The sequence below is a fragment of the Podarcis erhardii genome (genome assembly GCF_964252035.2).
Source record: "Podarcis erhardii genome assembly, chromosome: 4".
Lineage (NCBI taxonomy): Eukaryota > Metazoa > Chordata > Lepidosauria > Squamata > Lacertidae > Podarcis > Podarcis erhardii.
In genome coordinates, this window is record NC_138508.1 from 85,304,870 (window position 1) to 85,324,866 (window position 19,997).

Below are 19,997 nucleotides of genomic sequence, written 5' to 3' on the forward strand. Positions count from 1 at the left end.
CTATTCTGGCACAAAAAGAGGTGACAGCATGCTGAACTGCAATTGTTCGAGTTACCACTTCACCACACTCTGCTGTGTCAAGGTCTCCTTTATTACATGGCTAACAAGAACTACTGAAACACTCACCAGGGGTGCCAACTTGGATTCAGAGTCTTCTCTTGTAAATAACGATACTCCTATCTCTAGTCTTTTTTATATATATAAAAAAGTCAGGTGTTTTTAAATTTAACAAAATGTTATGCAAACCTTTAGTGGTTTTGAGCTCCTTTGACAAGCATATAAAATGCAAATCATCCAGCCCACACAATTTTGGAACACATTAAAATAGGTTTAACTCTGTAATTGTTAATATTCTCATAATGGAACAGAGAAAAGTGTCATTGTTCTAGAACACACTTTCACCATGATAGGTAACATTTAGAGGGCTTACGTGGGAGGAGGGGGTTGACAAAAATGTCCACGTTTCTTTGGCTTTTGTTTTACATGGATATATTTTTGATGTATAGTGTTCATGTTTCAAGTGATTGCTTTGCAGAAATTGTTTTGCTTGTCATGTTTTTATCCTGCTTTTCAAATACAAATATTGTATCCAAAAGCAGCTTACAAACTAAAAATACAAAGAGGGAAGAGGTAGAGGAGAGAGATCAGTAAAACCATGACAAAAATGAAGTGGTGGTTGTAAACAGGCTCTTAAATCTAGTTGGAGGAAATAACCTAGATGTTCCCTTGCTGGTGTGTCACAGTATGTTTCTCATACATACATTCTCACACCACAGTAGCACAAGAAACCCTTAGTAGTTTGTGTAAACCTTGATGTGTGAAATCACCCATGTATACCTATATTTTTGCGTGAAGCGTGACAGATACTGGGCAGAAATATGAATCAAATTACTTGAGATAAAGGTCTGTATAAAAAAACCACCTTTGTTTACTTTAAATATTGACAGGATAACAAGATTTGATAGGAGAGCAAAGGCCGTATAAATGAAACACAAAACAAAACCCCACAACAGCGGTAGCTGTAATAAGCAAAAACATATTTCAAAAGCTTTCCAAGGAGCTAAATTTTCTTTAAAATGCTTTGGGTATGAAGACACCAAGATCTCCCAAAGAAAGACACAGTTGACACCAATATTAGTTTAAGGTTATTGGCATAATTTTTGCCACAACTTTATTGATTACAGAATGTGAGTTGGTTTGCTTAGGCATTGGTTCAACTAGCTGCACCGACACCTCTGGCAGGGCAGCACTGACAACTGGACACTGGCAGAAGTCAGGAAGGGTAAACAGACTGGGGGAGCATTGGTCTTATCAGAGACGCAACCTCACCCCAAAATGCTCCCAGGCACTCTGGTGTGGCCCTAACCCCTAGAAGGGGATCGGACAAAAGCATGGCGAGCACCTGGATTCCTTTAATGGAATACCCTATTGCACACTGGGAGGGGCAGGTGTGACGACCTTCCCTCCACCACACCTTGAACCAATGCCTAACCGCCAAACCTTACAAAGTTGTGACGATTTGCTACACGGCAGGCGAAGCCCAAGTGGCACCAGCCAATCAGCCAAATGGGAAAATTCCTACCGGGCCCCTGCCCCAATAGCAGATGACCCACGACGGCATAGCAAGGTCAAAGCAAGACCCTAAATATAGGGAGGGTGAGAGGGTGATCTGATACACGAGGTGCTAAGAGGAAGCTTGATGCAACATGGTCCCTCGGCTGCAAATTCTATCAACCCCATTAGCCAGAATTGCCCCAGCAACCGAGGGACCCAATCAGGTTGTTGTGGCTATCCAATGATCCCACCCACACAAACAAGTGAGGTCAATCTTAGTGATCTCACCGCAACACGTGCCCTCGGTGATGAGGACACGATTTACCCATCTGATCGCTCTGAACTTGCCCAGGGAAATAGAAGAAGCATTTCTGGGAGATCTCTGAATGCCTGATCCAAAGACTTCACCACCTTCTTATATGTTCCCCCAGGTTGCATTTACGGTCCTGTTTGATCTGGAAGCTCTTCTGAAGATCTGGTGCCTGGGATTTACTGGCTACATCAGTTCATCTCTGCACAAATTTGAGCTACTGCTGGTTATTGGAACTACTCTTCATATTTATCCAGACCTCTACCATTCACAGTTTACATATTTTCAGGTACAGTTTATAAGGGAAAGATGTGATTTGAAATCATACATATGATTAGGTAGGAATAAGTTCCATTAATGTTTCAGGTTCATTGGAAAATAGCCAGTTTACCTACTTTATAAAGGTAAAATTAGATCGTATGTGTAGTGTGTGGCTGCCATTGATAGGAGAGTCTCCTCTCTCTTTCTGCCCCTCTATGCTAGTGATCTTAAATGTGTGGCAGGATGCGAGTGCTTTTTGAGTTTCCTTGGCCTGCAAATGGCTGACATGGAATAGGAATGGGGTTGAGGTTGGGGAAACTCACAGCAGCACCATGTTGTCGTCTCGGATTCTTTAGCTGGCCAGATGTTATGAAGGATAGAAGTGGAGGAAATATAAATCTGTTTGCTTTCAGCAGTAGCCCATACATTAGGGCTGCCATACAACTGGAATTTCTCGGACGTACCCGGCATCTGTCGATCAAAAACAGCGTCTCAGCGCAACTTTTGAAAATTGGTTAAAATGTATGGGAAAACCTGGGCATATCGGAAGTGTTGAGGGGTGGGGGGTTTTTTTGCAAATTTTGTAAAAAAAATAGCTTAAAAACTTAAAAACTTCATTTATTTTGAAGATTTTTGTGTCTGGATTTTCACTTTATGAAATATGGCAACTGTAATGGGAAAAGGGGGCTGCTCGTGCGTAAGCGTTTAAGCCCTCAAAGCTTTGCCATCAGTTTCTAAACTCTCCCAGTCCGCGGAGCCATGGGTGCATGGCTACCTCAATCGCTGGCAGAATCCGTCAGTGGGCGCTTCCGGAATTTACGCCAACATAAGAGTTCCTTGACGGAAACTCTTCTTCTGGATTCTCTGCGTGACAGTTTCCTGCGCGGAGTAGGCGTCCCCAGCGGAGGTCCTGAGCCCTCCCCGCTGTTCCCACTGGAAGCATCTTGGAGCCATTCCTCCGACTGAGTTTCTGCAGGAACTCTCCCTCTCCCCCTACTGGTTCCTTCCTCAGCATCCGAAGGTCTCCTAGCCTCCTTGAGCCCTTCCACCACCTGACTCTCCGATGGCAGTTCCCTGACAGCAACCCTGCCATACATTACTCACATCTAATTGGGTGCCACAAGAGCTTTCCAAAGCTCCAGAGAATATCATTGTCACAGTGCTAAGCCCTGTAAACAAGGGCGCCTCCAACTGTCATTTTTATTGTGCATTCAAAATTATTTGTGCTCATGATGGTATCGGAACCATTATATGTGTTTCCACTTTGAATACTGTTTGTACTGCAAAGGTTTTGGAGTGGACATACTGCTTTGTTTACAGTAGATGCATGACTTGGAGCAGGGGTCAGCAACTTTTCCAGCAGGGGACCAATCCACTGTCCCTCAGACCTTGTGGGGGGCCGAACTATATTTTTGGGGGAAAATAAATGAACAAATTCCTATGCTCCATAAATAACTCAGAGATGCATTTTAAATAAAAGGACACATTCTACTCATGTAAAAACACGCTGATTCCTGGACCATCCGTGAGTCAGATTTAGAAAGCGATTGGGCCGGATCCGGCCCCCGGGCCTTAGTTTGCCTACCCATGACTTGGAGCTTTCTGCTGAAATCTTGTAACTTTTCATGACGCAAGTGTTCGAGTGGAGGAGGGAAGGAACCCCACTTCTGTTGCACTATAATGCAAGTGTACTACTCAAAATGGCAATTGGGGCAGCATCACAGAACAACTCATAAAGTGGAATGATGTTTGTACGGTCCAATATAAATCCACCACTTGTTGGGTTGAAATAAACGACAGATGAGTAGTGGTGTCATCTGGGAGGCATCCTCTCGAGCATGTCTCAGGGAGTCCCTTTTATTGAATATTACAGCATTGCCACATATGTGCTTGTTGCTGATTGGTTAACACAAGTACAAAGCAAAGGTTACATATAGGTATTAATCACTGATAGATTAAAGGCTGAGAAAGGGAGCACAGAACTAGACAGGCATGAAAACCTCCTAATTAAATTACAACTAGTGATTAATAGAACAAGACCTAAAACAATTACTTAATGATTGATAAAGTAAGACTTAAAAGGACATATCAGTCATGTTCCGTAGATATGATCAACTATGCATTAAGAACAGGTCAGAATACCATGTTTTTATGAACTTGGTGTGAACTGAACATTCTAAGAATATTTCAGCTTGGAACGGTGAGCGGTGTGTGCAAAAGCAAAACGTTCCTTCAACCACTACTGCACTGATGACATGTTGCAGAATACACCCACAAAGTAACACTAGTTTGGAGAGGTTCTAGCTCTCCTGTCTGCCTGAAAATCAAATACATCTTCAGTAGTAGTATATGTGCTGCCGAAGCGAGCACAATACATCTTCAGATTGTTGGTGCGCATTGAACTTAACACTACAAAGTTAGTCACTTTAAAGTCCCAATGATTAAAATGGGCGAGTTAAGCATGCATTTAAATATTTTCTACTCAAGTCAGTGGACTTTTTTTTAATATAAAAAAACCTATTTTGGCTGCATTGTGCTCCAGTACTTTTTTATTTGAAGGTCATGAAGATAAAAAAATCTAACTGAAACTCTTTTGTATATGTATGTTCTTCAGGTTTGGACTGAAGGTTTTGTGCAGAAAGTAGGCCAGCATATGACACAGAAAGCCCCTACATTTGACTTCCTTTGGCAATGGGAAAGCTTATTTAGCATAACCTATGAGCCTGTGTGATCCCTACATTGTTCCTGGAATATATTCTCAGAGCAAAGGAGAATCTATATTGAATTGTGCTTGTGAAGGTGAAATCTCTTACACTGATTAGCTGAGCTGGTACAATGGCTCAGAATTTAAAGCTGCATTGCACATAACATGGGAGTTGCATGACCAGACTCATTTTTCTCTACATAAACCAAGTGTTGGTGATCCTAATTTGGATCAGTGATGGAAGAGGAGGGGAACCTAACATTTTGCCACATGTCACAGCCCTGTGCTAAACCGGAAAGCATGGAGACTGAGGGAGGACAATGTAGTAGTAGGCAGTGGACTGGGGCATGGCTGAGAATGATGAACCTGAAGAAAGTTGTCAGGGAACTGCCATCGGAGCTTAAGGTGGTGGAGAGGCTCTCGGATGCTGGGAGACCCTCTGATGCTGAGGAAGGAACCAGCAGGGGGAGAGGGAGAGCTTCCGCGGAAGCAGGAGGGGAGGCGGAGGAGACAGAGTCGGAGGTGAGGCTCAGAGACGCTTCCAGCGAGACCAGTGGGGAGAGCTCAGGACCTCCCCTTGGAACGCCTACTCTGCGGAGAAAGCTGTCACGTAGGGAATCAAGGAGGAGACTTTCTGTTAAAGAACTTTTATGCTGGAAGAAATTCAGGAAACGCCCACTGACGGATTCTGCCAGCGATTAAGGCAGCCATGCACTGATGGCTCCGCAGAGAGGGAGAGTTTTAGAACTAACTACCAAGCTGTGAGAGTCTTAGCGCTCACGCACAAGCAGCCCCTTATCCCATTACAGAAGTATAGGCGGATAATGAGTCTTGAGGAAAAGAGCTGGGGAGGCAGGAAACTGAGGCAAGAGGGAGCTAGCAAAGAAGCGGTTCTGAAGAAACTTCACAGCACTTAAATTAAAAATGGACTAGGGATTCCAGTCAGCAGAAAGGTGACCGAAGGATGTGGGATGACATAGGCAATGGCCTGAGAAGCAGAAAACTGAGGAAACGATTTGTGGTTGAGTTGGCGCTTGGAAACAGAATGAACTGGGCACTATTGACAGAAAATGGGCAAGCAAGGGAGGGAGCCCTTCCTTTATTTGAATTAACGAGGCAATTCTTTGGTCAAGTACTGCACAATCAACTCTTGCTACCAAATTTTTTGTTTTTGCTTGTTCGTTTGCCAACTAAGGCAGCTGCAACCCTTTTGCAGGTTCGGCAGGCACTTGGCATGAGAAAAATACCATTCAGAGAATATGGTTTCAGTGAGCTAAGCCAAAACAATGATTTCTGGAGATAGAAAATTGCAGTTTTCAACCATAGCCAATGAGGCGGCGAATTTCCCTTTTTAAAAATGAAAAAAACTCAACTCACCCTCATGCATTATTGATAAACAAATTGTAATGAATGGCAAGTGATTAATAATACATAAAGGGTAAATAATGAATAGTACAGATAAATCTTTTTAAAACTGTGAACGGGGTCCAGTCAACTGAAAAGAGTCATGTATTCTGAAATTATGGAAATCTGAACAGCTTTTTCCTATTCACTTGGTGATGATCTGCAAAATCCGTCCAGAAAATATGTGCTAGCATCAAAACATCCTTGGAACATATAAGGATTCTTTATTTCAACAAATGGGAATTTCTGGAGCTGACTGCAGTCAGAAGCATCAGGCTAAACTACTTGTGTGGCAAGCTAGATTTCTCAAGCATAAAACAAAGAATGACAATCCTGAATAAATCTTTGTTGCAGAGCTCCTGTTTCAGTGGGGCCTGAACAAATAGAACATCAACCCAGCTTCGCCTTGCATTGTGTCCCAAATGTTCCTTTACTGGAAACTGTTATAGAATCATAGAATTGTAGAGTTGGAAGGGATTTTGAGAATCATCTAGTCCAACCCCCTGCAATGTTGGAATCTTTTGCCCAACGTGGGGCTCCAACCCATGAACCTGAGATTAAGAGTCTCATGCTCTACCAACTGAGCTATGAATAAAGATTAAAAATAAATAGGTATTTCCTTGCCTGTGAAATATTTAGGTTGCCCCGGTGAGCTTTCAGACTCATTTATTAAGTGTGTGTGTGTGTGTGTGTGTGTGTGTGTGTGTGTACACACACACATCTTAATTATAAATGCATTTATAATGTTATTACCATACATTTATAATTTATAAATGCATTTATAATGTTTTACCCATGTTATTGTCATTTGCTTACATTTTGCCTATGGTGAATGCAAGCGATAATTCAAGGGAGACTTCTTTCCTGGACTTCCTTCATTGTGGATTAGAGATAGATAGATAGATAGATAGATAGATAGATAGATAGATAGATAGATGGATAGATAGATATTGCTTTCCCGGTACCAGGTAAACACAGCTGTGTTTGGATCCAGCATGGGGATTGCACTGGTGGTAGCATCCTGCCCAGCTAAATACAGCAGGGGCCTTTCCTATCCTAACCCCCTGCAGCAGTAAAGATCAGGGAGTTAGTACTTCGTGGCTAATCTCCCCAGATGCTCCAGTGGTTAGGCAAATCCTCGTAGTAAATTCTAAGCCAGGCACTGTTGGCTTTTCCTTTAACCACGGACATGCTCCGCGTCCTTCAAGACAACTGTGACCTTTTTATTTGATATTTGGAAGAAGAAAAAAAGGACACCTGTCTGAAAGTGCTTTAGGAATGATTCTTCAGTCAGTCAGCATCGCAGAGATCCTGGCACACCATTAAATAAAGAATGCTCCTGTTATCAAAACTGTTCTTACAGCCAGCTTCTTCATTAAATTTACTGTGTAAAGATAAAGATGCATATGTTTCTCAAGCAGGAGCATCTGCCACATGAAAGATTTAGGTCACCTTCTGCAATCCAAGTCTCCTACCGGCAAATGACAGGGGAGGTTGCAAAATGCATTACCATTTGTGCCAGTGTGACAGTTAGAAATCCACAGTATCCGTGAGCAATCAAATTCCTAGGGAGTGATGTAACACATCTCTAAATCAACTGGCTCAAAAGATTATGTTCACCTAGATACTTCCGGTGGCTAGGCAAATCCTCCAGCATTCTAATATTTATGGTGACAGGTCTACAGTATCCCCAGCCAAGCAGCAAAGAGGTAGTTGGGAAAGGAATTCCCATGTTAAACACACCCTGATTTATCTGCCAGACCTACTTTGCACCTTCCTATGCTTCCACGCTGCGCACCAGAGACTGCAATATTTATTAGCTTTTCCTTTATTTTCAATACATCAGTTACTCTTGCTTACAACTAGGGCTGCCATTCACCTTGCAAACTGCAAAGAGGTAATCTTTTTTTTACAACACAATTTGTGTGCTCTTGTGTACAAAATGGAAAAGCAGGGGGGAAATCTAGTATTCCTACTCCACACTGGGGTTTTTTATGTATTCCTGTATGGCACGACGCAGCCAAAATGTGCTTAGTTCTCCCCACTGAAATAAAAGGATTTAAAGGTGCTTAACTTTGCTTGAATTGCGTCCTGCACTAATGTGATCTGAAGTTGGAAGCTGGCATGGGCTAGTGCTGAATCATCCCAGCAATGAAAGATAGGTTTGGGTTAGCTGTGCATTCTGTGGCATTTGGACCCAGCCATTTTGGGGGGTCAGGGGAACAATGCCAGAAATGGGGGTGGGGAATCCTGCAGGCTGAAAATGCAGAAGTACCGTATTTTTCGCTCCATAAGACACACTTTTTTCTTTCTAAAAAGTGAGGGGAAATGTCTGTGCATCTTATGGAGCAAATGCGTGGTCCCTGGAGCCGACTTGCCAGGGGAAAAAAGCAGATCATGCATTTTTTAATTAAAAAAAAAAAGAGGGAAGTGGGTGTGGAAACAAAGCCGCTAATCAGCAAGCGATCGGGGAGGGAGATAAGGGACGCTAGAGATAAAGGAGGCTGCCTGGGAGGGGGGAGGTAAAGACAACAAACTTGCAAAGGAGGGAAACAGGAAGACTAAATTAACGAGGAGAGAAGTTAGAAGAAAAGGAGGAGCAAAAAACTGCTCCAGCTAAGGAAAAGACAGTAAGGCAAACAAGAGGGAAGGGAGTGTTGAAAGGAAGCAGCTGATCAGTGGGATCAGGAGAGAGATAAGGGACGCTAGCGGAGGCTGCCTGGGAAGGTAAAAGCCCATGGATCCAGTGGCGTAGTGTGGGGGTGCGGGGGGGCCGGCCGCACCGGGCGCAACATCTGGGGGTTAGGGTTAGGGTGCGCAAATCCACGGGTTAGGGTGCGCAAATCCACAGGTTAGGGGGCGCAAATTACTTGCCTTGCCCCGGGTGCTGACAACCCACGCTACGCCACTGCATGGATCCTCAGGATTTTTACATTGGGTCACCCCAAATTCACCATCAGTTCACATAGCATGTCCATGGCTACAGCCTGCACCAAAAAAATCATGCATCCACTGTTTCCTGGGGCTGCAATGGTGCAAAAATGTGGTTACAAAGCACAGATCCATATGGATCCTCAGGATTTTTGCATTGGGTCGCCCCAAATTCACTATCAGATCACATAGCATGTCCATGGCTACAGCCTGCACCAAAAAAATCATATATCCACTGTTTCATTCAGAATATTTTTTCTTGTTTTCCTCCTCTAAAAACTATGTGTGTCTTATGGTCAGGTGTGTCTTATGGAGCGAAAAATATGGTAGTATTGCTCTGGATGGATAACAGTAAGATCCAGATTGCGCTAAAAGGACATTCCACCCAACCACTCATTCATTTCCAATTAGATTCTTTTCTAAGTCAGTTACTATGGACTATCCTGTCCAGAACAAATACCTCTTAAGCATTTCTGGAAAACGGAGACCTTATAGGCTGATCTATTTGAGAACGGGGAAAATAGGTGCTGTCCTGAGTTCATTGGAGAATTGGTAGGGCAAAACAACAGTACGAAGTTAAAAATTGCAGTGAATATCACAAAGTCATATCCTGCAATGAAACGATTATTCATTCCATTGATGATCTTTAGCATCATGAATAGTGTTGCTGTACATTTTTCCACAACAAGGTATAAATGTTCAAAATTTAAAGCCACGACAGCCAATACAGCAATTAAAAAAGAAAAGAAAAAAGTGTAAGTCAATCCTCACACTGCCTTAATGATGCAAGCTTCACTGAACTGCACAGGACTCAAAATGCCTCCATCGGATGTTCGGAGCCATATGCACATGAGTAAATGTAGGGACTGGCGGAAGTAAAGAACTTTGAAGATTGCCCTGCCCTTTTCTCTCTTAATGAAAACAAATGGACTAGCAGAATAGTTCCTGGAAAGATTAATGTACTACTTAAATGTCAATTAAGGCAATTTAAGAGGGGGCAGGGGCACCTGTACCAGAACAGTTAAGTGGAAAACTGCTCAAAATCTAAAACGAAAACAAAACTTTTTTAACACCTAAGGAGGATCTGCAAGAGCAGTTTCACTCCATGTTCCACCTATTCCATTTAATATTTGTAAGCAGTTATTGCTGTGTGATTATTTTATATGTCCCAGGAAGGACTATAGGTAGAGCAACTGCTTTTCATGCAGAAGCTCCTGGTTCAATCCTGGGTATCTCAAGGTAGGGCTGGAAATGTCTTGTAGGAAATGCTGGAGAGCTGCTGGCAGTCACTGTTGACAAGACCAACCAATGGTCTTGCTCCGAACAAGGCACCTTCCTTTTTTTGCCATATCATTTTTATTAATTTTACAATAATGTTTTCCATTACAATCTCTCCTCCTATATTATACTATTTGGCCATGACTTCCTTCAAACCTTCCTTATGATTTTCTATCTTTCATTTCAAATTTCTGCATTTTCACTACTTTGCCATTGCTTTCAAACCAAAAACATCAAAGCATCATATTTTCTTATTCTTCTCGGCAGTGATTTTTATACCTTTCTTTACAAAGTTTCTTGCAATCCTACCAACATGTTTGACTGACTACAATTGTCTTTCAAATAATTTACAAATTTAGTCCAGTCCTTGATGAACTTCTGGTCCCGCTGTTCTCGGATTCTTCCCGTCATTTTGGCCAGTTCCGCATACTCCATTAACTTCAATTGTCATTCTTCCTTTGTTGCTAATTCCTCTTGTTTCCACTTCTGTGCTAATAAAATTCTTGCTGCGGTTGTTGCATATAGGAAAAGCTTAGTATCTTTTCTGTAAATGTCTGTACCTACAATTCCCAGTAGAAAAGCTTCTGGTTTTTTAATATATGTATATTTCAACATTTTCTTAATTTCATTATATATCATATCCCAGAAGCATTTCACTTTCTTACATTCCCACCACATACAATAAAAGGTACCTTCTTTTTCCTTACATTTCCAGCATTTAATATCTACCCTATAGAGTTTGGCTAACTTCACCGGTGCAATATACCATCTATACATCATTTTCATCACATTTTCTCTTAAGGCATTACATGCTGTAAATTTTATTCCTTCTTTTCATAATTTTTCCCAATCTTCTAACTTCATATTATAACCAAAATCTTTAGCCCAATGAATCATTACTGACTTTACCTCTTCATCTTTCAGATGCCATTCCAGCGATATTTAATACATTTTTGAGAGTGTTTTATATTTGCTATTCAATATTTCAATTTCAAATTTTGATTTGGTATTTCCAAATCCATTTTTCTTCATATCATCCTTAAACATCTCGTTAATTTGTCTGCCGAACAAGGCACTTTCCTATGTATTCGTCCTAGAATCTCAACTCTGCATAACTGCAGGGCGATGTTCCAGTGATGTTCCTTCTGTTCTGCTGGCCCCCAAAAACAGCAACAAGAGGATTCTTTAGTTTTCCAGAACACTTTGTAAACATACAAGATGTAACCAGTAGGCGTAAAAATTGGGATTTTATATCCTGGACTGAGAGAGGAAGCATGAAAGAAGAAAGAAGGCGTGCTAAAGGGAAAACTAAGCATGTGTTCCTGAAAGTTCATAGAATTATAGAGTTGGAAGAGACCCCAAGGAAGGGACCCCAAGATAGCTGTACCTCTCTCCTCTCCCCCCCCCCCCACTTTACTCTAAATAGTTGTATTGGTTCAGGAGCGTTAAACTGGATCAGGACCTTGGCGTTGACCCTTTGTGCTACTGTCTCAGTGAGCTGCTCCGATGGAAACTTCCGTCACAAGCCAAAAAACTGCTGGTGGGCGGGGGACGTTATATAATTAAACACACAAGGACACCTAGAACTTTGACACAGTAGTTCTATGTCTTGGAAATAGTTATTTCTGAAACATTGCCAAAATGTTTAAACCCTGAGGCACCGTCCGCTTCTCAGAGGAGACGAGGCTGATTTTTGTAAATAAATACTTGCATTTAAACTGAAGATACATTTGCAAAAAAAGAAAAAGAAAAGAAAAATGATGTGCTCGCAGTGCAGTAACATAATCATTCTCTTTTGTACAAGTTGCTTACTGTCCGTTTTGTTTTAGTTTAAATTTTAAGGAATGACTAATACAGTATTGATCATTTTGACCATGTCAATGCTTCTGTTTGTTTTAAGGTGCAGTGTTTTTCAAATACATCTTTTGTGTGTGTGTGTGTGTGTGTGTGTGTGTGTGTGTGTGTGTGTTTTTAAAAAGCTTTATATTTATATTTTTAAGTAACTGCACTAGCCATCATTAACCAGAGTATTGTGTTTTGGGGTGAAGATGGGACATTTAGGATAATATTATATGAGCCTAAAACCACATGAAACCTTGTACACACTCCCCTTGGCATAGGCAAACTCAGCCCTTCAGATGTTTTGGGACTACAACTCCCATCATCCCTGACCACTGGTCCTGTTAGCTGGGGATGATGGGAGTTGTAGTCCCAAAACATCTGGAGAGCCAAGTTTGCCTATGCCTGCAGTACACTGATATATAGAACTTAAGAACTGACATATGGTTTTTCAAGATCAAAGCAATGGTTAGTTGATCTGTGGTCCTGTATTTCAATACTTTGTTCTTTTTGAGCCTCACTAACCCTTTTTAAATTGACGTGCTGTAACAATATGCTGTAAGAAGCAATAGAAAACCTGAAGGAAATCAATGGACCAGGACATTTGTTACTTTCCCATTCAACACATGGTACTTAATGCTAGGAGCCTACTTGAAATAGAACCTTCTGTGTTATACCCATTTGACACCCTACAGTCAGATCAATAATGTATTTCCTTTCCTCTTGCAGGTGCTCAGGGTGGTTCGACTTATAAAGATTTCTCCTGCTCTGGAAGACTTTGTGTATAAGATTTTTGGACCCGGGAAAAAACTTGGGAGTTTAGTTGTATTTACTGCCAGCTTATTAATTGTAATGTCAGCAATCAGTTTGCAGATGTTCTGTTTTGTGGAAGAACTAGACAGATTTACAACATTTCCAAGGGTAAGTGTAAAACAACAACCAACCAATCAATCAAGCAATCAGCTATGATTCTGTCGTCTTTCTTACAAATGCCTTTTTCTTTTAATTCTAGCTTTGTTAACACCAGCTGTTTGGAAGGTGTGGGTAAAGATCATGTTGTTCCTGTGTGTTGGCTGGGGGAATTTTTTGCGCATTTCTATTGCTTTGTGGAATGTACTGTGGAAAGCTGTGTAATGCCTTTTGATTATTTACTTCATTTAGTTTTTAAACCCTGTGCTGCCTTCTGGACCCCAAAACAACTCTAAAAATAGCTTTACAAGTACTGCTCTGTGAGTCGTTGGGTTGTGTCCAGTGCTACACAAGCAGGCTTTACTCCCTTAATAGAACTTCTCCTTCCATTATCCCTCTACAGCCCCTTGCACACACCCCAGATTTGCTTCAGAGGGCCCTCCAAAGCTCAAGAGCAGATTTCAAAGGGTGGCATCAAGCAGGATAAAAGGAAGGGGAAGTCTCATAGTGTGAGCTGACACCAGTTCAACTAGTGCAATGCCGGTGTTGGGGGAAAAACCTTACATATTTATGTGCTCATTCATTTGTAACATCTCTTCCACTTTTTTTCCTGCCCCTTTCTCCAGATTTTTCAGAGTAGTTCCCCAGTGATATCCCATCAGGCACTGATCATCCAGGCACTTAGCTTCAGAGACAGGGACAGCAGTAGCAAGATCCAGAGTGCTTTCCTTCATTTTTTGTGTAAACACAGAAGAATAAACAAGGAGAGTTGTAACTCAGGGTGAGAAATGTGTCCTTGGATCAGAATAAGAAATACAACATCCATAGAAAGCAATCTTAGTAACTGCCACCTGCTTAGAACAAACTCTGCCGCCATCTTTGGCCCTGCACAGCCATTTTGTGCCTCTTAGGCGTCAATATTTTTCAGTCCTTCCAAGTAGGCTCTGGGGGTTGTAAATGTCAGAACATGTAGACTAGACTCTTTGCAAAACATCCAGGCCATGTTTTCACAAGCTGTCATAACGTAATGCTCCAGTCTATAGCTAAAGTGAACGATGCATAACAGTTACCGTGAGAAGGGCTGGCCTGATCATGTGGTTAAATAAGATGGCAAAATCAGCTGCTATTTAGTTTGGGTTCTTTTAAAACCACTGAATGTGGCAACATGGGGTTTTCCAGCCAAAGTGTTAAAATGTACTGGGATGAACAGAGAATGAGGTGCAGGTGATGTCAGGAAATATTCTAGTCAGGCCCTTTCAACCAAATAAATGTCACTGATAAACAACCCATTAGCTCCCAATCTAGAAAATGTGGAATGGAAAGAGAGAGGCAAAATATGTTATTTTATAATTCTGGATACTCTGACTAAAATAAGTTCAAGTGAAGGTTTCTTTTTCAAACACAAAAAAGGGGAATTTTGAAATCAGACATGCCAATATAATCGAAGCCGGAAACTTCCTTAAGAGTTGTCTCAGCTAATAGAAGCTACTGCACATATTGTGTGATGTGATGATAGATTGATACTGTGCAGCGCTAAGATGTCATACAAAGTGAATACGTGAAGTGTCCCAATGTCCACAAGCTGATTGTTGGCATACCCTCTTGCTGTCCTGTATTGCTTGCCACTAAGCAAGAGCAAAAGTAAAAAATGGCAGTTGCTTGCTGCTATGGTACCTTTCTTTCTGCCATTTCCCTAGATGCTGAAAAGCAAGTGTGCTGAGCCAAATGGGAACTATTGATTACTATGTCCATTAATGTCGCCGAATCAAAAGCCTAGAACTAAAAAAAAAAAAAAAAAGCAAAAGCGCTATAGGAATATTGTGGGTTTTTTGAAAGAAAGGGGAAGAAAAGGCAGACAACCTTCATTTCCTAATGCCTCTAAATTGCATGCTTTCACATGGTTACCTGACAAACAGTAAATAAGTAGAAGCTTATGGTCACTATGGTTACCGAACACAGCATTCTCTGGACCATTTTTGTCTTCTTATGTGGTCTGATAGATTTGTTTTCAGGTCAGTGTGAGCCTCTAAAATGGACTTCTTCAAGTGTGTTTCCTTCCATTTCTTGGATTTGTCACTTGCAAAGTCATGTCCAAACTAAAGAAAATATGGAACATTTTATTACCTTGAATTTTTGCAATTAAAATTGGCTGCCTTCTCTCATGAGAAATTGTATTTATTTCATAGGGCTTGGCTGGTACAGATGAGAAACTAGGGTTTCAACAGTTGAGCACAATGCTTTTTGAGGGAAGACCTGCACTTATGGGGCAAGCCCCGCTGCCCCTCCGGCTCTTGTGGAGACCCTCCCCAGAGCCCAGAAAATGTCTTCTTTGGGCTCTGGGGAGGGTTTCCTCATGAGTCAGAAGCACAGTGAGGCTTTGCTGAGGCTCTTCAAGTGTGTCCCCATACTTGAACATGCCTAAATGGAGGGATGCCTGTGACGACATCAGGCAAGATTGTATTGCATGAGACAGATTGTACTGAATGTTGTGGAATGGGAGAACTCTTTATCATGCTACCATTTCAGACCTTAATACTGGATGATGTTAATACTGATTGATGGATGGACCAAAAATGGTGGTCTCTAATGCATTTTAACATTGGTCAGTTTATATTGTATTTTGGAAACAATTTCTAGTTGATTACCAGTATCAGAATCTCTAACTAATCTTCAGGAAGGAGGGGGTCAAAAGGAACTTGAAGCCTCCACCACACAGCCACACAACATGAATTAATTCAAAATCCCTCTATTTGCATAAATCTCCAGGTCTCATTTTCACAGCTGTTGGTTCTGTCAGCTAGGTAGCTGCGTTTCAGATTCATTTTAACATAAATGGTGAAAAGTGTACCTTTCAACTAAAAATATCTCGCTCTGAAAGAAAGATTGCTACTTGCTGAACTTAAAATCACTGTATACTGCCTTAGCATTTTCTTTAAACTGGTGTTTTCCGATACAGAGAACTTTAATAATAGGAAAGATTTACGTGTGGTAACATTAGAATGAAGCATGTTTTAAATGGAAGGTTTGGTTTTCTCTAAAATGGAGACGGTTGTCTAGTTTGTTTGTTTGTTTGTTTGTTTTAACATCACATTTGTCCTTTCTAAAATGTGATGCTGTAGAAAATGAATGCCATTCATTTGGCATTAAGAAAGAAAGAAGAGAGGAAAGTTTCATTTTAAGCAAAACTTGCTGTACTTTCTAAGCTATTGAGATATAAATGATATAGAGATGCCGAAAAGATCAAATAAACCATGAACAAGATATGTACACTGTCACCCTGACCCAGTTAAGCAGGCTTATGTCTGAATATCACTCTGGATTGGAAATTGTGGGTGTAAATTGGAAATAGATATGATACTCTTCTTATGTGTATCAGGGTGAGGATGCAGCCGACCAGTGCTATTTTGCTTAGAATGAGAAACATATTCCAGTGTGTATCTGAAAGTACATCCCCCATTCATATTCCCACACAACTAGTTGCATGTTCATACCTCATGATGAGAGCTGGATCAGGGCCACTGATAGTTAAGAGCTTATTTGAATGTAGCCTCTATGCAAATGAATGGGTATAAGAAAGCTGAAGGAGACATATCTGAGGAAATCTACAAGTGATGAAACTTCAGCATATTGGACATATTTATTTTTTAGCATTTATTGAAAATTTCATATAAATTCTTCCTTCATAAGATATATCAAGGCAGTATACATAATACAGAATACAACAAGATCAGTAAAAGTATCAATAGAAGCATAATGATAAACTGATAAAAAAGCAATAGATACAGCTCCTGCAGAACCACTACTTGTAGGGAGTTCTAGAGTGCAGGGTCTGCTGGGCTAAAGGCTTGAGTTCTGTTGTTGTTGTTGTTTAGTCCTTTAGTCGTGTCCAACTCTTCGTGATATCATGGACCAGAGCATGCCAGGCACTCCTGTCTTCCACTGCCTCCCGCAGTTTGGTCAAACTCAGGCTGGTAGCTTCGAGAACACTATCCAACCATCTCATCCTCTGTCGTCCCCTTCTCCTTGTGCCCTCCATCTTTCCCAACATCAGGGTCTTTTCCAGGGAGTCTTCTCTTCTCATGAGGCGGCGAAATATTGGAGCCTCAGCTTCAGGATCTGTCCTTCCAGGACAGGGCTGATTTCCTTGGGAATGGTTACGTTTGATCTTCTTGCAGTCCATGGGACTCTCAAGAGTCTCCTCCAGCACCAGAATTCAAAAGCATCAATTCTTCAGCGATCAGCCTTCTTTATGGTCCAGCTCTCACTTCCATAAATCACTACTGGGAAAAGCATAGCTTTAACTATACAGACCTTGAGTCCTAGTGAAGACCTAATGCAGTGGCATAGACAGAAAGGGGATAGGTGCTTAAAGGTGGCATTTAAAAAGAACTTACAGCTCAGCTACTCATGTGCAGTGTTGCTCCTTGGGTTTTATGGAGAGATTCAGCCCACCTTTCCTTTCAACCACATGTTTGCTTCTGATGATGAGGAAAAACCAGCATGCATACAGGATTATCATGTGCTCTGGGTGAAAATGCATGCCTACGATATCATAGCAGCATATAGGAGTAGACTAAGGAAGCTGGGAATCTTAGCAATCCAAACTCCGAGGTACTGAAAACAGTCTTATAGTGACCCATTGCATTTTTACAAGCAGGAAACCAAACTCCACCCACAATTTAGCTAGCAAGGTTATGATTGCTGCATGCAATTGCTGACACGGATATTGGGTTCAGGATATTATTCGCTTGTTTTGATAAAGTGCGCCCAACTGAACTGTGTGTTTGCTTATGTTCTCTTTTAGGCTTTTATGTCCATGTTCCAGATCCTTACACAGGAAGGATGGGTAGATGTCATGGATCAAACTCTTAATGCTGTCGGGCATATGTGGGCACCTGTTGTCGCTATCTACTTCATACTTTATCATCTTTTTGCTACCCTGGTATGTTGTATGCCTTGCTGTTTCATGTATCTACTTTTCTGAAATGTTGCTCGTGTTCATATGTGGATGAAACGAGGCACAGGAGAAATCAGATTTTACAACTGTCTGAGGAAGCTGCCTTGTATTGAGTCAGACTACTGGTCGATCCAGCTCAGTATCGTCTCCCGCAAGTGCTTCTCTCGCTACTCCTGCATCCCCTTTAACTCAACTAGCATGGGATGGGAGTAAGCAATAGCTAGTATAGCATCTACTTTTGCCCTGCATTGCTTCCCTGTAGCATATTGGTTTCGGTATGGAAACACTCACAGGTAGCACAGTAAACTAGGAACACTGAATGGCAAATGAGTGTCCAGCATGGTTTCGTAGGTGGAAGCTTGCCCCTCTGTGTCTAGATTTCCCCTGTTTAATTATTTGATGGAACCTGAAGTTCAGCCCTGCAGCTTATGGCGGCCAGTCTTTGCACTAGCACAGGAAGTTGTTTGTAAACCACGACCATACTCCTTTTCATAATATAATATTGCAGATGCTACCTACAATCATGAAATCATAGAATTGTGGAGTTGGGAAGGGATCCCAAGTGTGTCATCTAGTCCAACCCCCTGCAATGCAGGAATGCTGCCCACAGCCGTCACTGGGTGGACTCGAACCACCAACCTTCTTGTTAACAGACCCATTGCTCTGCAGGAGAAGACAGGGTACCTGTCGCAGTTCACAATGAAATCAGGGACTACAGTGAAGCAGAAACCTACACTGATCATCACTGTACTTTCCCTCTAGCTGTCATGATTCACAGATTATGGTCACTGGTGACCTCAAGCCTTATTGCAATGCGCTCCATGTGGGACTACCCTTGGGCCCAGCAGAGCAGTTTTTCAGGGATCTCAAAGTCCTATACCCTATCCCCTACCCCAGCTTCCTAAGAATAACTGGTTGGTTCCACTCCAACAGAACTCTAGAGTGGTTTAAAGAAGTTGGTTGTCTTCTGCAATTCACTCCACAATGAAGGAGATGGACCTTTTATGAAACTCACCACTGCTGCATGGTTGAGTGATGGTTCCTTTCCCTCCCTGGTTCAGATAGTGCAGACCCTACGTCTGGAATGCATATTGAGTTTTCATAGTACAGTCCACCTGCCCCCCCTCCTAACCCCCCCCCCACACACACACACTGCAAGACGATGCAATTGCAGTGAGATTTGCCACTTCTCTATTACATTTGTATAGTGGTCGCACCACCACTATTTGAGGAACAGAACCAACCCTACCACACTACTATGGGGGGTTCAGTTTATTTCCACTGCTTAAAAAAGAGGGGAAGAAGGGGAGTGAAGCCCTAAGAATATATGGTGACACAATGACAAGTGGATAAAAGAGCAGCAAAATGTTGCAGTAAATGAGAATGAGAAGGCGGGTTAAAGCTCAAAAGTGCTAATTGTATGCACTTGGAGCTGGATCTGTAGAGAGCTGGAGAGAAATGAATAGCTTTCACAGCAGAAGCTGGAATGGAGTTTAGGTTTGAAAAACAAAAACTGTGTTCAGAGTGAAGTCTATTATTAAAATCCAGAAGGGAATGGAAGAAGTTAAGCAAATAACAACCTGAGGTTTAACTGTTCTTTTGTGATAATGTTCTAGATTGGTTTTTGACATTCGGTAAAAAAAATCTCCATTGTGTGTCTGTCATTCTCAGCTATAGAGACTGGAAATAACCACAGATTAAACTGCAATGTATTTCATGGCTACTGCACAATTCCTTGATAATATCAGGCACAGCTTTTCAATATCATTCTAGCTAGGGCCACAGTCTGAAACAGAGTTGAGCTAAATATTTACATTTTTGTAAAAAAAAATAATGCAGTCCAAAATGTT

At 41.6% G+C, this 19,997-nt stretch overlaps 1 protein-coding gene across 7 annotated transcripts in view; it reads left to right on the forward strand.

Annotated features, from left to right (window-relative positions):
* Positions 1 to 19,997, forward strand: part of NALCN (sodium leak channel, non-selective) — a 198,389-nt gene that overhangs the window by 112,910 nt on the left and 65,482 nt on the right. For all 7 annotated transcript variants that reach the window (XM_081857956.1, XM_081857958.1, XM_081857957.1 and 4 more), the window contains 3 exons: positions 1,986 to 2,153; positions 13,011 to 13,202; positions 17,995 to 18,132. In XM_081857956.1, the coding sequence (XP_081714082.1) occupies positions 1,986 to 2,153; positions 13,011 to 13,202; positions 17,995 to 18,132 (498 nt within the window). The remainder of the gene's footprint in view (positions 1 to 1,985; positions 2,154 to 13,010; positions 13,203 to 17,994; positions 18,133 to 19,997) is intronic.